This window comes from Hyla sarda, chromosome 4 (genome assembly GCF_029499605.1).
Source record: "Hyla sarda isolate aHylSar1 chromosome 4, aHylSar1.hap1, whole genome shotgun sequence".
NCBI lineage: Eukaryota > Metazoa > Chordata > Amphibia > Anura > Hylidae > Hyla > Hyla sarda.
The window spans coordinates 391943844-391965329 of NC_079192.1; the positions used below are offsets into that span (position 1 = coordinate 391943844).

A 21486-nucleotide genomic window follows, 5' to 3' on the forward strand; every position below is an offset into this window, starting at 1 on the left:
TTATTTTTTAAAATCAACTGGTGCTAGAAAGTTAAACAGATTTGTAAATTACTTCTATTAAAATTACTCCTTCCTGTACTTATTAGCTGCTGAATACTACAGAGGAAATTATTTTCTTTTTAGAACACAAAGCTCTCTGCTGACATCTCTGTCCATTACTGTCCAGAGGAGAGGAAAATCCCCATAGCAAACATATGCTGCAGGGGTGTGGAAATTTAAAAAAAAAAAACTACTTGTCCAAGGGACTAAAGCGGAACACAATCTACTTGTCCCTCAAGAAAATCCACTTGTCCTGGTTGATGAAATAATTTCAACCAAAATAGTCTGATTCCCCCCACTAGACCACCAGGGATGGATATAAGATCCTTTAGACACTGCTGACAGCGATGATCTAATGGTTTAATAGGTGATCGCAGTATGTCAGGCTAATAGTGGCGGGAGAGCTGTAGCTCCTCTTACACCCCAAGACCAGAAAAGTCTACATGTAACTTTTTGATCACCTTATAAAAAATTTCTCATATGAAGTGACCAAAAATTAGCAATTCTGGACTATTCTTTACATTTACACCGTTCACCGTACGGTTTAATTAACATTATAATTTAATAGTCTGGACATTTCCACATGTAGCGATACCACTTATGTTTATTTTTGTACATTATTTTTATTTAAAGAAAATTGGAAACTTTTATTAGGAAAGGGGCTTATTCACACATATACGCACCTTTTAAAATATTTTAATCACTATTTTTCAGTCTCAATAGGGACTTATGTGTTACTGGGGGGGTTCTGGGTTCTACTGGGGGGGGGGGGGGGTTCTGCTTCTCCAGTTTATATGGTGCATTATTATGTGTTACTGGGGGGGGGGGGGTTCTGCTTCTCCAGTTTATATGGTGCATTATTATGTGTTACTGGGGGGGGGGGGGGGGTTCTGCTTCTCCAGTTTATATGGTGCATTTTGTGTCAGAAAATGCTGGAAGTTGCATTTAGTTACTAGATAACTACAACTCCCAGCATGCCCTGATACAGCCTATGGTTGTGTGGGTGTTGCAGCATGTTGCACTGTATAGTACAGTTAAGGTTATTGTGTAACATGCTGGGAGTTGTAGTTTTGGTTTGTGTCAGCTGCATACCCATAGGATGTGTCAAGGAATACTGGGAATTGCAGTTAGTAACTACAACACCCAGCATGCCCTGATGTAGCCTATAGCTCTGCAGCTGACCCGAACCAAAACTACAACTCCCAGCATGTTACACTTTATAGTTCTACAGTTTAGGTTATGGTCCAACATGCTGGGAGTTGTAGTTTTGGTTTGGGTGTGTTTGTCTGCATCCGTGGGGCTCTTGGTCGGCAGGGGAGTATGAAGGGGGGCAGGATTCTGGGGGTGCAATTTAGTGCGGGTGCCACTAAAAATAAATAAAATTAGATGGCACAACTGCCCTAATGCCCGTCTGCTCCTATACAAAACATTCATGCATACACATATCATACACACACCCGCCACTGCCCCCCCACATCATACATTACATACACACATACACTCACACTTAGACATTATACACACATCATAAATTACATACACATCACACATAGACAGACATCATACACACATACACTCACACAATACATATCCACCAGTGTTTCCCAACCAGGGTGCCTCCAGCTGTTGCGAAACTACAACTCCCAGCATGCCCAGGGCATGCTGGGAGTTGTAGTTTTGCAACAGCTGGAGGCACCCTGGTTGGGAAACACTGATATACACCATACATATGCACACATCATACATACACCTGCCGCTGCCCCCCCCATCATACATTACATACACACATCACACATACACTCACACCATACATATACAACCACCCTTCCTGCCGCCGCCTGCATTCTTGGTCTCCTCACCTGATCCGCCATGAGTGGACATCAGAGCTGTAGTCCTGGCCGGTGTGAGGTGAGATTTCCGTTCCATCGGCTCCTGCGCCTCACACAGACATTAAAGAAAAATAAGGGGGACGTCTGTCTGTCCCTGCCCGATACAGGGATACATCTATAAACAATTCACCTGCCCGGCGCCCAAAACTACTTGTCCCGGGCGTCGGGCTATAGGATTTCCACATCCCTGTGCTGCTCTGGACAGTTCCTAAAATGGACAGAGATGTCAGCAGAGAGCACTGTGCTCGTGATGTCAGCAGAGAGCACTGTGTTCCAAAAAGAAAATAATTTTCTCTGTGGTATTCAGCAGCTAATAAGTTCTGGAAGGATTAAGATTTTTTAATAGAAGGAATTTACAAATCTGTTTACCTTTCTGGCACCAGTTGATTTAAATTAAAAAAGTTTTCCACCAGAGTACCCCTTTAATATCATTGAGGTCTCCAAGTGGGGAGATTTATCAAAACCTGTGCAGAGGAAGAGTGGTGCAATTGCCCATAGCAACCAATCAGATTGCTTCTTTTATTTTTCACAGTCCTCTTTAAAAATGAAAGAAGCGATCTGATTGGTTGCTATGGGCAACTGCACCACTCTTCCTCTACACAGGTTTGATAAATCTCCCCCAAAGTGCCGTGTGCAGGTATACAAATAAACTAAAGTGCCACAGTGCAAAAAAAAAGAACTACTGAAAATGTGTAAAATAAAGTAGGCCATGTTAGACCTCTATAGAAAGGAAAAATCATACCCTGACCAGGACCTGCAAAAAAGAGCAGTCAAATTAGGGTGCGTTCACACGGCCGTCTGTCCCCGTTTTTTATCCCCCATTTCGGTTCCGTTCTTGCAGGCTGTAAACGGATTAAAAATGGTTAAAAAAAAAAAATCCCATTCATGTCGATGGGATTTTTTTTTACAATCCATTTGTACCCGTCTGCATTTCCGTTTTTTTTTTTTTACTGCAGTCAAAAAAAAACTGAAGAAAATAAGGGATACAGTAAATTTAACATTGAAGTCTACGGAAAACAGATGAGCCTTTAATGTCATCCGTTTGCATCCGTTTTTTTTTTTTTCAATCTGTTTTTGATCTGTTTTTAATTCTGAGCATGCTCGGAACAAAAAAAAGAATTTTTTTTTGGTTTATTAACTGAACAATAACGGATCCAAATGGATAATATCCGTTTGCATCTGTTATTGTCCATTTTTTTATTTTTAAAGTCCTTTTTTTTTTGGACGGGAGAAGAACGGGACGGGTCTGGACAGCCTTAAAAATACACAGTACTAAACAGGGACACCATCTGACACCCACAGAGCAACCATTCACGTTCCACGGCTTCCTCAGGAGCGACAAAACACTACACAATATACTTCAACTGCTCAGTGTTGAGGGTTCGTACCTGTTTCTGTTCTGTTTTTTTTTTTTTTGTGAAAATATGTACAAAAGCCAAGATAACATTTGAATAGATCCTTAGGCACCCAGCACCCCAAAAGGCGGTTAGCTTTACATTCCTATAATATAACAAACACTGTAAAGGAAATATACATTTCTCTACTGTCCAATATGGAGAAAGGACATGGAGATTCTGCAGTTTAAAATTACCAGCGAAACTGCATAAGAGATTAAAGGGATAGTACTTCGGTGGAAAACCTTCTTTTTTTATTTATTTATTTTTTCTTAAATGAACTGGTGCCAGAAAGGTAAACAGATTTGCAAATTACTTCTATTAAAAAAAAAAAACTTTACCCTTCCAGTACTTATTAGCAGCTGTATGCTACAGAGGAAATTCTTTTTTGTCTTGACCACAGCGCTCTCTGCTGGCACTTGATGCCCGTATCAGGATCTGTCCAGAGCAGGAGAAAATCCCCATTGCAAACCTATGCTGCTCTGGACAGTTCCTGCAAAAGAACAGAGAGGGCGCTCCGTAGGGCATTACCACTTAATGATACACGGGTGAACAAAGATAGGAACAATGCTCACCCAGGAGGTTACACTCGCCAAGTGTAACAATGGAAAGTAGCTTGTAATGGTGTATGCCGGCAGCCGATCCGCCTCAGGGTAAATATACACAAAACCAAGGAGCCTCCAAGAGAGAGGTGGATATCAATGGGCGCTGGACATACTCCTGGGGTAAAACAACTTTTTAATCACCCATCATGCAACGCGTTTCACAGATTATCTGCTTCATCAGGCATCTGGACAGTTCCTGACATGGACAGAGGTGTCAGCAGAGAGCACTGTGGACAAGACAAAAAAGAAATTTAAAAAGAAAAGAATTTCCTCTGTAGCATACAGCTGCTAATAAGTACTGGAAGGATTATGATTTTTAAATAGAAGTAATTTACAATTCTGTTTAACTTTCTGGCAACAGTTCATGTAAAAAAAAAAAAAATTAAAAATAAAAAAAAAATTAAAAAAGTTTTCGACCGGAGTACCTCTTTAAGCTGGAAGGCCTAAGCCGGTATAGGGGGGAAAAAAATCCCTTGAATGACTCGAGGTACATACACAGTATGATATATAGATGATGCTATCGGACACTGCTGCAGAGCTTACTAGGAAATGTAGCGTATAGAGCAGTGTTTCCCAACCAGAGTGCCTCCAGCTGTTGCAAAACTACAACTCTCAGCATGCCCGGACAGCCAAAGGCTGTCCGTGCATGCTGGGAGTTGTAGTTTTGCAACAGCTGGAGGCACCCTGGTTGGGAAACACTGGTATAGAGAAACCAGCCGGTAGGAAATATCAGCAGAAACAGAGGGATCGTACCCCCAAACTGCATCTAATTGATTCTCCACAGTAAGGAGATCTGAGAAGTAACTCAGCGGAGAGGCTTGATGTGTGAAATTCCATAATCTGCTCATTACTACAGCCTTTATCTGGACGGGTGCCTGCATGGAGGAAACCCTTATCTGCACTGAATTCACACACATTTAAAAGTAGAATAAAATCATCTTAAAGGGGTATTCCAGTGAAAAAAAATTTTTTTATATCAACTGGCTCCAGAAAGTAAAACAGATTTGTAAATTACTTCTATTAATTTTTTTTAATCCTGCCAGTACTTATCAGCTGCTGAAGTTGAGTTGTTCTTTTCTGTCTGACCACAGTGCTCTCTGCTGACACCTGTGTCTGTCTCAGGAACTGTCCAGAGTTGGAGCAAATCCCCATAGCAAACCTATCCTGCTCTGGACAGTTCCTGAGACAGACAGGTGTCAGCAGAGAGCACTGTGGTCAGACAGAAAATAACTCAACTTCAGCAGCTGATAAGTACTGGAAGGATAAATATTTTTTTATAAAAGTAATTTACAAATCTGAAAAAATTATATAGGTATGTGCAGCTCACAACTATTACGCACCGAGGTCAAGCTGGGCAAGCAACTATACCTTAATTGCTAGAAAAGGGAAAACCAAAAAATACAATGTAGCCCGGACCTTCTAGGTGAGTAAATAAAAATGGATATACGTGGATCGTGCTTCAATAATAATTAACATTTATTATAAAATATAGATAAGATTTCGACACTTCTCACAGGGCCCTTGTGAGAAGAACATATATATTAAAAGGCAATCTAACAATGTATTTAGGCAATAGTAATTAAAACTATAAACCTGGCATAGGATAATAAAATAGCAGAGTAAGATCTGTACCATGCAAATATATTAGAGAGTTGCTCTTCTGGGTATTTAGGGTAAATATGTCCCTTTTAGATACAGTAGCAAACAGTCTGTAATATCAGAAATTGTTACCGGTCTGTAAATGGTAACTCAGGCGATGGGTGTTGTTCCCGAAATGGCTGAGTGTCCGTGGTGTGCACAGTTCTCTGTGCGACGCTTCCAATTGTGAGCCTGGTCCAGTAGAGTCTGAGCGCGGTGGCAGTCGCTAACGGCTGAGGCGCTGGCAGGCGCCGAAGATCGCAGTAGTGTCCGGGGACTGCTGGTGCTGGCGTGCGCTGGAGTTGGTATTCCTCACCGCTTTGCTAGTTGGTGGACAGGACCATGTACTGGAGGGCTGGAAGTTCACCTCGTATTGCCGGCGTCTGACGTCAGAGCCGGGATGGCTGCACCAGGATGGTTACACCGGAATGGATCTGAACTGCTGAACCGGGTAGGTAGCAGAGTAAGAGCGCTAATAATGGTACAGTTCATAAAAGATAACTGGCCATGAGGTTTAGGCACAGTTCGAGTAATACTATGCCAGTAGATAACGACTAATGGTGCTATAGTCAGGCCTAAATTTGGGGCTCGGGTATAGACTATTGGGGGACGTGACCGGATTGGGGGATTTCCACCGGAGTACCCCTTTAAGGGGTTAATATAGCTTTTGGAACAGGACCCCTCAGCAGAGCATAAATTGTGTGACAGGGTCTTTATTGTATCTCCCACTTTAAGTCCCTCCTTTACTGGTCTTCCAACTAATGCGGATAAGTCTCTAGCTCAGTGTCTCCCAACCAGTGTGCCTCCAGCTGTTGCAAAACTATAACGAACGGCTGTCCGGGCATGCTGGGAGTTATAGTTTTGCAACAGCTGGAGGCACACTGGTTGGGAAACACTGCTTTAGCTCTTAGCACTGAGTGTGATGCCCAGTAGTCTTTGTAAGACAGAAACAGAGACAAAAACTGAATATAATAAATATATATATATATATATATATATATATATATATATATATATACATTAGATATATATATATATATATATAAATAATAGAGAGATAGATAGAGATATGTGTGTGTGTGTGTATATATATATATCATTTATTAATCTTTAAAAGTGTATTTAAATATTTTTCAGGTACCATCCGCGTGTCCTCTATATAGATATCGATATTCACCATGGAGATGGAGTGCAGGAAGCCTTCTATCTCACTGACAGAGTCATGACCGTCTCATTTCACAAATATGGAAACTACTTCTTCCCTGGAACAGGTAAGTCCTCCATGGCAGGTTATATGCATTTGTGTAGTGAAAACAGAGGGACAACACACATCAGACACTTAGGCTGCATTCACATCTCGTTTTTTAAATAAGGTTACCGTATCAGGTTTTTTGTAAAAAAAAAAAAAAAAAAAGTGTATACCGTATTTATCGGCGTATAACACGCACTTTTAAAACTTAAATTCAAGGCAAAAAGTCTGCCTGCGTGTTATACACCGATAAATCTTTTTGACACTGATTTAAAGTGGCCGCAGCAGCGGCTGCTTGTTAAGGATTAGCAGCCTGGCCGCGGCCAGCGCGCGGCACCCCCTTTGTTTTTTTTACATTTTCCTTCTTTTCCCCTCTGCTTTTTATTGTATTGTTTTTTTTTTTAATCTTCGTTACCTAGCCGCGCTCGCCAGGCCAGGTCCGGTGTTGGCTGCAGTCAGTGAAGCCGGATGAGTGATGTCCTCTGCTAGCTCCGCTGCACAAAATCAGGGACGTCCCTCATTCAATGCTGCTGCCGCTGTGACTATTCTAAGGTGGCTGCGGTTGGGCTGCCAGCGGCGACCACACTGACCAGCGGTGGATGCAGCGAATGATGAGTGACGTCCCTGATGCTGTGCAGCTGGCAGAGGACGTCACTCATCCTGCTTCACTGACCGCAGCCCGCAAGACCCGACACCGGACCTGGCCTGCCGAGCGCGGCTAAGTAAGGAAGATGGGAAAAATATATATATATCAGAAACGGAGGGAAAGGGGATGATGAAAAGGGGGCATGATGTGAGGGGGGCATGGTGAGAAGGGGGCATGATGAAAAGGGGGCATGATGTGAGGGGGGCATGATGTGAGGGGGGCATGATGAGAAGGGGGCAAGATGAGAAAGGGGCAAGATGAGAAAGGGGCATGGTGAGAGGGGGCATGGTGAGAGGGGGCAAGATGAGAGGGGGCATGGTGAGAGGGGAGTATGATGAGAAGGGGGCATGATGAGAAGGGGGCATGATGAGAAGGGGGCATGATGAGAAGGGGGCATGGTGAGAGGAGGGCATGGTGAGAGGAGGGCATGATGAGAGGGGGGCATGGTGAGAGGGGGCATGATGAGAAAGGGGCAAGGTGAGAGGGGGCAAGGTGAGAGGGGGCATGGTGAGAGGGGGCATGGTGAGAGGGGGCATGGTGAGAGGGGGCATGGTGAGAGGGGGCATGGTGAGAGGGGGCATGGTGAGAGGGGGCATGGTGAGAGGGGGCATGGTGAGAGGGGGCATGGTGAGAGGGGGCATGGTGAGAGGGGGCATGGTGAGAGGGGGCATGGTGAGAGGGGGCATGGTGAGAGGGGGCATGGTGAGAGGGGGCATGGTGAGAGGGGGCATGGTGAGAGGGGGCATGGTGAGAGGGGGCATGGTGAGAGGGGGCATGGTGAGAGGGGGCATGGTGAGAGGGGGGCATGGTGAGAGGGGGGCATGGTGAGAGGGGGGCATGGTGAGAAGGGGGCATGGTGAGAAGGGGGCATGGTGAGAGGGGGGCATGGTGAGAGGGGGGCATGGTGAGAGGAGGGCATGGTGAGAAGGGGGCATGGTGAGAAGGGGGCATGGTGAGAAGGGGGCATGGTGAGAGGGGGGGCATGGTGAGAGGAGGGCATGGTGAGAAGGGGGCATGGTGAGAAGGGGGCATGGTGAGAGGGGGGCATGGTGAGAGGAGGGCATGGTGAGAAGGGGGGCATGATGAGAGGGGGCATGATAAGAGAGGGGTGGGGGAATGATAAGACAGTGGGGAATGATGAGAGGGTAAGGGGGGGGTGTAAATGTGGCACACGGGCTGATAAAAGGGGAGGAATTATGTGGCACTGGAAGAGGGGACCAAACTGAAGTTCAGGCAAAATCAAAGTTAGAGGGATGATATGGCATTTAGTATTTCATTTATCTTATATGTATTTTTTTTTTTTTAACTTAAATTTCCCTATTAAAATGTGGGTGCGTGTTATACGCCAGTGCGTGTTATACGCCGATAAATACGGTATCTCAAAACCGGACCGTATATACCTCTGTACGGTTTTAAACCGTATACGGTTTGAAAACGGATGTCCGGTTGCATACGGTTTAATGCATTTTTTGAAAGAAAAAAAAACAGATACGGTTTTATGTTTGTCCTTAATTAAATAAAGTTCTTCTTGTTCTATTTGTGGGAAGAACTTTTGGCGTGCACTGCACATGTGCAAACTGCAAAACCAGATGGAACAGTGTACACAAAAGGTTCAGTATGGTTCCCATAGACCGCCATTTAAAAAAACAAAACATATAGGGGTTGTATCCAGTTTTTCACCCAGACATAAAACTGTAGTTGACGACGGTTTTGTGTTCGGGGGAAAAAAACGGATAAAACCGTAAATGGTGCAAAACGTACACAAACCGAATGCTACGTTTGGCATATGGTTTTCAATGACATGTCTATACATACGGTTTGCAATGCGGTTCCATACGGTTTTTATGCTGAAACCGAATACAGGAACCGTATTACAAAAATGTGAATGCAGCCTTAGAAACGAATCCCCTATCCAGAGAATAAGGGAATAGGTGCCTAGTCATGGGGATGGGGGTAGGCATCGTGATTCCAGACTCCATCCATAGTGATTCCAGGTGAGTTAAAGTTTTTGTTCTTTTATTAGGCACCCTGGGGACAATTGCAAAATAATAAATTCCACCGGACAACCCCTTTTTAAAGAAATAATTTTTTTCTTTATCGGCAGTCTCAAGTGACCTACCTTGTTTGGGTTTATCTGTTTCCTAAGCCACTGGCTGCTTGATATTCTTTGCCATCCTTCCCTCCCCTTGCCTAAGTCTCCCTGCAATTATTGCAGCTCTGCTCTGCCAGCACTCAATGTCTGAGAGCAGCCCCCACCCTCCTGCTCTAAGCAGCAGTGAGAAGTTTAGTGTCTGATTGGCTGAGGCTGCACACAACTCCCAGTTCTCAGCACTAAAGAGAGTATGACTCATCAGTGTAGGGCAGAAACCACATGGTCTGTGTGTCTCAGGTGGGTGGGGGCTGCTTTCAGAGAGGGATTTACTTTATGCATGTAAGTGACAACCAAAGAGGGGAAACTGCTCTATATAGCTAATAAATGATATTTAGATAATTAAATAGGTTGATGGGAGGGAAAGTATGGGCTATAGGTTTAGTTCCCCGGAGAACCGCTTTAACAACCTATACATACACCTATTTATATCCATGGGGCATAAGCCACTGCCAGACACCCCTGTCTTATAGCAATTAGAAGTAGAATATTAGACATGTAGTATTTGTCACACTCAAAGGCACCCCTTTACACATTAGTCCCAACCCCCTTCCCCCAAAATTAAATGTTTTCATGGATTCCTGATTGAATACTTTAATCTATTGTTTGCCTCTTGTCTTGTTTCAGGTGACATGTATGAGGTTGGAGCTGAAAGTGGTAGATATTACTGTCTGAACGTCCCACTGAGAGATGGCATCGATGACCAGAGTAAGCGTTCACAAGATACATTTTGGGTTAATAAGGTACTAGGGGTCTTGTTAAAAAAAAAAAAAATCATAAAATGCCTGTGATGCCTACAGCAACCAGATAGAGGACATCTTTCTTTCTTTCATTTTCATTTCTTTCATTCTCCTCTGATTGTCTTCTCTGGGCAGGACAACCTTTTTTTTATTTATTTATTTTATTTTATTTTTTTTTTATTCATGAAGAACCCCCTAAATGTCTGTTGTGAAATTTCTCACCCGTTTTATCCACGTAGTAGTAAATGCCTACAAAGAAGTGGATACATAACTTCATCTATTACGTTTGTTGCTGCTGCTTCTTCTCTTTATAGGTTACAGACATCTTTTTCAGCCTGTGATTAAACAAGTGGTGGATTTCTATCAGCCTACCTGCATTGTCCTACAGGTAATGGCTCTGTGTTACTATAGTCATCCATGAGCTGCACTAGTGCTGGGCGGTATACCGGTATGAACCGGATACCGTTTTTTTTTTTTCCCCATGGTATGGATTTATGCCCATACCGCTATACCGGTCGGGCTCCTCCCCCACCCTCCGGATGGATTGTATAGCCCAGCGCGGCTAATCCATTTACTGTGTCCCCGCGAGCACGATCAATCCCCACCACTAGCGGGGTCCCTGTGCCCAATAGCGGTGTCAAATGTGCCCCCCCGCGAGCGTTATCATCACCGCTAGTGGGGTCCCTGTGTCCACTAGCGGTGTCACAAGAATTCCGAGCGCGGCTCTGTTCCCCGTCCCTGTCAGCTCTTAGGGTACGGGAACAGATTTAAAAGCCTCGCGCGCAGCTAATGTAGTACTGCGCAGACGCAGCACTACACAAATAGCGTAGGGCTAGCGTAGGCAACGCTAGAAGCCTAGCTTTAGCTCTACGCTATTTGTGTAGTACTGCGCATGCGCAGTACTACGTTAGCTGTGCGCGAGGCTTTTAAATCTGTTCCCGTACCCTAAGAGCTGACAGGGACGGGGAACAGAGCCGCGCTCAGAATTCTTGTGACACCGCTAGTGGGCACAGGGACCCCGCTAGCGGTGATGGTAGCGCTCGCGGGGGGCACATTTGACACCGCTAGTGGGCACAGGGACCCCGCTCGCGGGGGGGGGGGGGGACAGGTGGTAATACCGCGATAGTAAAAAAAATTAAAATACAGTGATATTAATTTTAGGCCATATCGCCCAGCACTAAGCTGCACGGTATCTCCCCTTTATGTGTGGATGCCTAGAAGACTCTCACTGGGTTGGCTTTGTTAGTTGTGTCTGTCCTTACGCCCCCTAATCACGTCATGCCACGCCCCTCCATTCATGTCTATGGAAGTGGGCGTGACGGCCATAGACGTGAATGGAGGGGGTGTGGCGTGACGTCACTCCGAGACGTCCCTGTCTCGGAGGCAGCACCAGGCACAGAATGCCGGGGGCTGCACAGAGATCGCGGGGGTCCCCAGCGGCGGGACCCCTACGATCATACATCTTATCCCCTATAAGATGTATAAAGCCGGAATACCCCTTTAAAGTGGTACTCCACTTTTTAAATCAACTGGGTCCAGAAAGTTTAAACAGATTTGTTAATTACTTCTATTAAAAAAATCTTAATCCTTCCAATACTTATCAGCTGCTGTATGATCCACAGGAAGTTCTTTTCTTTTTAAATTTCTTTTCTGTCTGACCACAGTGCTCTCTACTGCTCATGTCAGGAACTGTCCAGAGCAGGAGCAAATCCCCATGGAAAACCCATCCTGCTATGGACAGTTCCTAAAATGGACAGAGGTGTCAGCAGAGAGCAATGTGGTCAGACAGAAAGGAAATTCTAAAGGAAAATAACTTCCTGTGGATCATTCAGCAGCTGATAAGTAATGGAAGTATTAAGATTTTTTAATAGAAGTAATTTACAAATCTGTTTAACTTTCTTGTACCAGTTGATTTAAAAAAAAAAAAAAATAAATAAATGTTTTCCAGTGGAGTACCCCTTTTAATGGAATATCGCCTTTCATTATAATATATAGCATATATAGGCGACCTTGTAGTATTAGTAGTCACATTCAAAACTGTGTTTGGCTATTATGTTGTTATGATACTATATTTGTTATGATACTGTGGGTAGCAGAGTCTCCATGAGCTGACACCAGGCCCTGCTAAAAGTAGATTATTCTATTTATTTACTCTATTTATTTATTTATAAAAATGTTAATCCTCTATAAATGTCTTTTTCCCTTCCAGTGCGGTGCGGACTCACTTGGCTGTGATAGACTGGGATGTTTTAACCTGAGTATAAGGGGACATGGGTAAGTTATTTGACTGTATGTACAAGACAAGAAGGTATTATAGCTATGCAGTTCGTGAGCCTTTATTGGATTTGTGAACAAAGCCTAATGCAGTTTTCCCAAACCTGTGGCTCTGAAATGCATTGCTGTCTATTGAGGTGGCACTTTTCTGAGTGGTCCCAGCACCATATTGTTTTGCCAGATGGAATTTTCACCCAGAATATCTTTTCGGGCACAGAGTGTGAATGAGCCCTAAGAAGGGGGCTTTTTGTCATCAGATACTCCCAGTAGTTTGGCATCAGAATGGTCATTTAAAGCTTACCTGTCAGATCCCCCCCCCCCCCCCCCCCCAAAAAAAAAAAAAAAAGAATTAAAGGGGTTATCCAGGAAAACACTTTTTTTTTTTTTTTTAAATATATATATATATATATATATATATATATATATATATATATATACTAGCTGAGTACCCGGCGTTGCCCGTTTTTTCCTTCCTAATCCTTGTTGGGGAGGAAAATAAACAAAGGAGGAAGCTTTTGACTTCATATCCCGTCCTCCTATATTGTTGTCATATCCCAACCCCACATCCCGACCTCCTGCCCCGGTCCTCCTGCCCCGGTCCTCCTGCCCCGGTCCTCCTGCCCCGGTCCTCCTGCCCCGGTCCGTAATATGTGTACCAGTTATTGAAATATCTCCAGCCGTACGGAAGTTATGTGGGAACATACATTTCCCATTGACTTGCATGGGACTTTAAACAACAACCCTGACCCTCACAAATGGGGGTAGTTAAGGGTTAAATTAACTATCCTATATTTTAAGTGGACATAGAAGTAACATGTGACCAAGTATTATCGAAATATCTTCAGCCGTTTGGAATTTATGCAGTAACATATATTTCCCATAGACTTGTATGGGACTTTAAACATAAACCCCGCCCCTGGCAAATGGGGATGAGTAAGGGTTAAATCACCTATCCTATGTTTGTTGTTGACATATAAGTAACATGTGGCCAAGTTTCATGTTAATATCTTTAGCGGTTTGGACGTGATGCTGGAACATACATACACACGTTGAGTTTTATATATATATATAGATAGATAGATAGAGAGATAGATAGAGAGATAGATAGAGATAGATAGATAGATAGAGATAGATAGATAGATATAGATAGATATAGATAGATATAGATATATATAGATATATATAGATATATATAGATATATATATAGATAGATATATTTCAACTGACTCCAGAAAGTTAAACAGATTTGTAAATTACTTCTGTTAAAAAATCTTAATCCTTTCAGTATTTATCAGATGCTGAAGTTGAGTTCTTCTTTTCTGTCTGACCACAGGGCTCTCTGCTGACACCTTTGTCTGTCTCAGGAACTGTCCAGAGAAAAATGGTTTGCTATGGGGATTTGCTCCTATTCTGGACAGTTCCTAAGACAGACAGCAGAGAGCACTGTTGTCAGACAGAAAAGAACTACTCAACCTCAGCAGCTGATAACTACTGGAAGGATTAAGATTTTTTTTTTATAGAAGTCATTCACAAATCTGTTTAACTTTCTGGAGTCAGTTGATATAAAAATAAAAAGTTTTTTTTTTCTTGGAATACCCCTTTTATATGTTAATCAGTACCAAATACAGACCATGTATGTCTAATTTTTATGCCTCTATTGCCTAAATTTATTATAAAAATCCCTCTTTTCATTAGCTCACAGTGTTCGAAATCTTCTCGGGAGAAGGGGGCGTGTCCCTCCTATGTGGGGTGTGGGAGGTGATTGGTGGAAAGGGGCGTGTCCCTCCATGTGGTGGTGGGAGGTGATTGGTGTGTGGTGGAAGGGGGTGTATCCCTCCCTTGTGGTAGTGGGAAGTGATTGCTGCATGGTGGAAGGGGGCATGTCTTTCCTATGTTGGGGTGTGAGGTGATTGGTGCATGGTGGAAGTGGGTGTGTCCCTCCATGTGGTGGTGGGAGGTGATTGGTGTGTGGTGGAAGGGGGTGTGCCCCTCCCTTGTGGTGGTGGGAAGTGATTGGTGCATGGTGGAAGGGGCGTGTCCCTCCTATGTTGGGGTGTTAGGTGATTGGTGCATGGTGGAAGTGGGTGTGTCCCTCCATGTGGTGGTGGGAGGTGATTGGTGTGTGGTGGAAGGGAGTGTGTCCCTCCATGTGGTGGTGGGAGGTGATTGGTGTGTGGTGGAACGGGGTGTGCCCCTCCCTTGTGGTGGTGGGAAGTGATTGGTGCATGGTGGAAGGGGGCGTGTCCCTCCTATGTTGGGGTGTGAGGTGATTGGTGCATGGTGGAAGGGGGCATGTCCCTCCTTGTGGTGGTGGGAAGTGATTGATGTGTCTGCTCATGCAGCCTTGTCCATGAGTCATCTCTTGTCCATGACTCACGGACAAGCCTGATGCTGCTGCAGGACTGGTTAGTGTTCCAGAAGGTATGGGGACCCCTAGTGGGATTTTCAGGAGCCATTTTCTTTATTCAATATTAAAAAAATGTATATAACCATATTACAAAAGGGTCTTTAATTTTCATCAGTAACAACATATATAAAGTCTTTGGATCTGACAGTGCCCTTTTTTTTTTTTTTTTTTTTTAAATACCTTCAGCTTAGAATTTGAAATACTGAAAGCTACTTTCACATTTGTAATATACTAACTCTTCTGTATGGACTAAACTATGCACAACACAAGACCCCAAAAAATTGGTAATGTATACATGACCTGAAGGCCGACTCACTCAGATACATGTAGCAGTACTGTCCCCCAGTTCATTTTCTGGTCATTCAGACCACTAAAGAAAAGGAACCTGTCACACTGAAAACTTAGTCCATACTTCAGACATCAGGTTATAGAGCAGCAGGAGCATCATCAACGTGACGGGTTCCCTTTAATAAATTGTAGGCATCATTATTATATAATAGTCATGCTTTTTGTTTTATCCATAGGGACTGTGTTCAATATGTGAAAAGCTTTAATATTCCTCTGCTTGTACTTGGAGGAGGTGGTTACACTGTCCGCAATGTGGCACGATGCTGGTGAGTATTAATAGTATATAAAAAGAATGTAGCACTTAAAGGGGTACTCCGCTGTTCCAAACGCTGGAGTTGGCGGCGGCGGCGGGAGCTCGTGACGTCATAGCCCCGCCCCCTCATGAGGTCACAAACCGCCCCCTCAATGCAAGTCTATGGGAGGGGGCGTGACAGCGTCACGCCCCCTCCCATAGACTTGCATTGAGGGGGTGGGGCATGACATCACCAGGGGCGGGGCTATGACATCACAAGCTCCCGGCACTGGCTCCAGCGTTCGGAACAGTTTGTTCCAAACGCTGAGCAGCTGAGTACCCCTTTAACCTCCTGAGCGGTTATCCCGAGCGTGACTCGGGGTTAATTTTCCCTGCCAGGATCGGTAACCCCGAGTCACGCTCTGGGTAGAATTGCAGAGTCGCCGTCCGGGCTGCACGATATATCGCAAAAGCAATGCGATATAGCGATGCAGCCCCCCGGGAAAACATGCGATTATCTGCTCTGGTTGGCTCGCGTTGCGGGGGCCGGCCAGAGCAGGTAAAGAAAAATACTAAAAGTCAGTGTTTCCCTACCAGGGGGCCTCCAGCTGTTGCAAAACTACAACTCTCAGCATGCCCGAACAGCCATAGGCTGTCCGGGCATGCTGGAAGTAGTAGTTTCACAACAGCTGGAGGCACCCTGTTAGAAAAACACTGAGCTAAGTGTAAAAGGAAAAAGGAGTAAAATAAAAAAAAAACTTTTGCTCACCTAATCCCAGTCCCTGCAGATGCCGTTCCCCTCCGTGCGCTCTGGTCCCTGCTCTATTCACTATTCATCTTACAGGACCTTTCACTTTTCAGCCAATCACAGGCCGCAGTGGTGTAAAGCCTGTGATTGGCTGAAGGGGTAAGGGCTTGTTCTGCAGCAAGTACACTAGGTTTGAAATCTGCCCGGTAAACCCAGTGTATGCTGCTGCAGGACAAGGTAAGAGAGGGGGGGGGGGAGAATGTGACAAAGGGGGGAATGTGACGGGGGGGAGGGGAATGTGACAAGTGGGGGGATGTGACGGGGGGAGGGGAATGTAACATGGGAGGGGATGTGACAAGGAGGGGGAATGTGACAAGGGGGAGGGGAATGTAACATGGAGGGGGAGAATGTAACAAGGGGGGGGGATGGGACAAGGGGGAGGAGAATGTGATAAGGGGGGGGTGTGACAAGGGAGGGAGAATGTGACGGGGGAGATGTGAAATGGGTGGGGGGGAGATGTGAAATTCAATGCAAAAAATTGTACCGCTTTTGGTACAAATTTCCAGACAGAATCATACCGCCAGGGAGGTTAAGATAAATACTGTATTAAAGCGCTTATCCAGGTATTGCAGCTGAATGGAGCCAAGGTGTAATACCACACACAACCCAAGGACAGGTGTGGTGCTGTTTTTGGAAGAAATTTGTTGTTTTTCTATTCCTGGATAACACTTTCAAATGGACAGTGTCACATGTGAATTTTTCTGATATTCTAGAGAATGTAAAAATAATAAACTTTGCAATATACTTTATTACAACAATGGAGGAGATTTATCAAAACCTGTCTGGAGGAAAAGTTGCCCAGTTGCCCATAGCAACCAATCAGCTCACTACTTTCATTTTTAACAAGGCCTCTGCAAAATGAAAGAAGCGATCTGATTGGTTGCTATGGGCAACTGGGCAAGTTTTCCTTTGCACAGGTTTTGATAAATCTCCCCCAATATTATTATGTATAGTATAAAAACACTTTTACACCTGAGGCCATTAGGTCTCTTTGTTATAGTAAAATAGATTCCTTGTTCCGGCAAGAAGGGCGAGCTCTGCCAGCGCTGCACTGAGGTGGGGGGATGAGTGATATGTGTGGGTAAGCGTCATAGTTCCTAAAGGGAACACATCCATGCATCCAGTGTGTAACCTCTGGCTCTAGGTTGCAGGATATATAAAAAGTTGTGTAACTATTCAATTGCTGGGTACTCTGGTGAAAAACTACTTTTTTTTTGTTTGTTTTTTTAAATCAACTGGTGCCAGAAGGTTAAACAGATTTGTAAATTACTTCTATTAAAAAATCTTACTCCTTCCAGTACTTATCATCAACTGTCTACTAGAGAGGAAGTTCTTTTCTTTTTAATTTAATTTTCTCTCTGACCACAGTGCTCTCTGCTGACACCTCTGTCCATGTCAGGAACTGTCTAGAGCAAGAGATGTTTGCAATGGGAATTTTCTCCTGCTCTGGACAGTTCCTGAGACAGACAGACAGAGAGCACTGTATTCAGACTGGATAGAAATTTAAAAAGAAAAGAACTTCCTGTGGAGCGTACAGCAGCTAAGTACTGGAAGGATTAAGATTTTCAAATTTCTGGCACCAGTTGATAAAAAAAAAAGTTTTTCACTGGAGTACCCTTTTAAGACTGTAAAATCCATTTTAAAGCGGTATTCCAGGAAAAAGTTTTTTTTATATATCAACTGGCTCCAGAAAGTTAAACAGATTTGTAAATTACTTCTATTAAAAAATCTTAATCTTTTCAGTACTTATGAGCTTCCGAAGTTAAGGTTGTTCTTTTCTGTCTAAGTGCTCTCTGATGACACCTGTCTCGGGAAACGCCCAGTTTAGAAGAGGTTTGCTATGGGGATTTGCTACTAAACTGGGCGGTTCCCGAGACACATGTCATCAGAGAGCACTTAGACAGAAAAGAACAACCTTAACTTCAGCAGCTCATAAGTACTGAAAGGATTAAGAATTTTTAATAGAAGTAATTTACAAATCTGTTTAACTTTCTGGAGCCAGTTGATATATAAAAATAAGTTTTTTCCTGGATAATCCCTTTAAGAGTCCAAAAATTCTTCAGCCCCTGTATTACTTTATTTGTGTTGAATCTCTGCTTTTTCAGGACTTATGAAACATCATTGCTAGTGGATGAAACAATAAGTGAAGAGTTGCCCTATAGTGGTAAGTGCTCCTGCTTTGTTTTATGCTGATAATTTCACTTTGGTATGTTTTTTTCACACCTAGTTGTAATGAACTGAAAAATCTGGCAAGATATTGAGCCATTCACAAAATAGTGTGCGGTCATATGGGAAAGTTCCAGTGATCCTTTTGTATAGACCTGATTATCTTCAATTTAACCCCTTAAGGACACAGCCCATTTTCACCTCTAGGACGCAGCCCTTTTTTGCACATCTGACCACTGTCACTTTAAACATTAATAACTCTGGAATGCTTTTACTTATCAATCTGATTCCGAGATTGTTTTTTCGTGACATATTCTACTTTAACATAGTGGTAAATTTTTGAGGTAACTTGCATCCTTTCTTGGTGAAAAATCCCAAAATTTGATGAAAAAATTGAAAATTTTGCATTTTTCTAACTTTGAAGCTCTCTGCTTGTAAGGAAAATGAATATTCCAAATTTTTATTTATTTTTGGATTCACATATACAATATGTCTACTTTATATTTTCATCATAAAATTGACAAGTGTTTACTTTTGGAAGACACCAGAGGGCTTAAAAGTTCAGCAGCAATTTTACAATTTTTCACAACATTTTTAAACTCGCTATTTTTCATGGACCAGTTCAGGTTTGAAGTGGATTTGAAGGGTCTTCATATTAGAAATACCCCATAAATGACCCCATTACAAAAACTGCACCCCCCAAAGTATTCAAAATGACATTCAGTAAGTGTTTTAACCCTTTAGGTGTTTCACAGGAAAAGCAGCAAAGTGAAGGAGAAAATTCAAAATCTTCATTTTTTACACTTGCATGTTCTTGTAGACCCAATTTTTGAATTTTTACAAGGGGTAAAAGGATAAAATTTATACTTGAATTTGTAGCCCAATTTCTCTCGTGTAAGCACATACCTCACATGTCTATGTAAATTGTTCGGCGGGCGCAGTAGAGGGCTCAGAAGCGAAGGAGCGACAAGGGGATTTTGGAGAGTACGTTTTTCTGAAATGTTTTTTTGGGGGCATGTTGCATTTAGGAAGCCCCTATGGTGCCAAAACAGCAAAAAAAAAAAAAACATGGCATACCATTTTGGAAACTAGACCCCTTGAGGAACGTAACAAGGAATTAAGTGAGCCTTAATACCCCACAGGTGTTTCATGACTTTTGCATATGTAAAAAAAAAAAAAAACATTTTCACTAAAATGTGTGTTTCCCCCCAAATTTCAAATTTTTGCAAGGGTTAATAGCAGAAAATACCCCCCAAAATTTGTAACCCCATCTCTTCTGAGTATGGAGGTACCCCATAAGTTGACCTGAAGTGCATTACGGGCGAACTACAATGCTCAGAAGAGAAGTAGTCACATTTGGCTTTTTGGAAGCAAATTTTGCTCTGGGGGCATGCCGCATTTAGGAAGCACCTATGGTGCCAGGACAGAAAAAAAAAACCACATGGCATACCATTTTGGAAACTAGACCCCTTGGGGAACGTAACAAGGGATAAAGTGAACCTTAATACCCCACAGGTGTTTCACGACTTTTGCATATGTAAAAAAAAAATTATTTTTTTTTTTACACTAAAATGCTTGTTTTTCCCCAAATTTTACTTTTTTCAAGGGATAATAGCAGAAAATACCCCCCAAATTTTGTAACCCCAACTCTTCTGAGTATGGAAATACCCAATAAGTGGACTTGAAGTGCACTGGGGGCGAACTACAATGCTCAGAAGAGAAGGAGCATCATTGAGCTTTTGGAGAGAGAATTTGGCCATGTGCATTTCCAAAGCCCCCCCGTGGTGCCAGAACAGTGGACCCCCCCACATGTGACCCCATTTTTAAAACTACACCCCTCACGGAAGGTAATAAGGGGTGCAGGGAGAATTTACACCCCACTGGCATTTGACGGATCTTTGGAACAGTGGGCTGTGCAAATTAAACATTTTATTTTTCATTTTCACAGACCCCTGTTTCAAAGATCTGTCAGACACCTGTGGGGTGTAAATGCTCACTGTACCCCTTGTTACATTCCGTGAGGGGTGTAGTTTCCAAAATGGGGTCACATGTGGGTATTTATTGTTTTGCACTTATGTCAGAACCGCTGTAAAATCAGCCACCCCTGTGCAAATCACCAATTTATACCTCAAATTTACATGGTGTACTCTCCCTTCTGAGCCTTGTTGTGCGTCCCCAGAACACTTTGCGCCCACATATGGGGTATCTCCGTCCTCAGGAGAAATTGCGTTACAAATTTTGGAGGCTTTTTTTCTTTTACCGCTTGTGAAATTTTAAAGTATGGGGCAACACCAGTATGTTAGTGTACAAAAATGTTTTTTTTTTTACACTAACATGCTGGTGTAGACCCCAACTTTACCTTTTCATAAGGGGTAAAAGGAGAAAAAGCCCCCCAAAATTTGTTAGGCAATTTCTCCCGAGTACGGCGATACCCCATATGTGACCTTAAACTGTTGCCTTGAAATACGACAGGGCTCCAAAGTGAGAGCGCAATGCGCATTTGAGGCCTAAATTAGGGATTTGCATAGGGGTGGACATAGGGGTATTCTACACCAGTGATTCTCAAACAGGGTGCCTCCAGCTGTTGCTAAACTCCCAGCATGCTTGGACAGTCAATGGCTGTCCGGAAATGCTGGGAGTTTTTGTTTTGCAACAGCTGGAGGCTCCGTTTTGGAAACACTGCTGTAGGATACGTTTTTCATTTTTATTGGGGGGTGGAAGGGGTGGAAGGGGGGGTGGTGGTGGGGGGGAAGGGGGGGTGGTGGTGGGGGGGGCAGTGTACGTGTGTATATGTAGTGTTTTACTCTTTATTTTATGTTAGTGTAGTGTAGTGTTTTTAGGTTACATTCACACTGACGGCGGATTACACTGAGTCTCCCGCTAGGAGTTTGAGCTGCGGCT

The 21486-nt window shown here is 43.4% G+C and overlaps 1 protein-coding gene across 1 annotated transcript in view; it reads left to right on the top strand.

Moving 5' to 3' along the window:
• HDAC3 (histone deacetylase 3) overlaps positions 1–21486 on the top strand; it is a 46010-nt gene that overhangs the window by 19735 nt on the left and 4789 nt on the right. Inside the window, exons 7-12 of the mRNA XM_056517161.1 lie at positions 6703–6836; positions 10237–10317; positions 10664–10737; positions 12559–12623; positions 15556–15645; positions 18525–18583. Coding sequence (XP_056373136.1) covers positions 6703–6836; positions 10237–10317; positions 10664–10737; positions 12559–12623; positions 15556–15645; positions 18525–18583 — 503 coding nt within the window. The remainder of the gene's footprint in view (positions 1–6702; positions 6837–10236; positions 10318–10663; positions 10738–12558; positions 12624–15555; positions 15646–18524; positions 18584–21486) is intronic.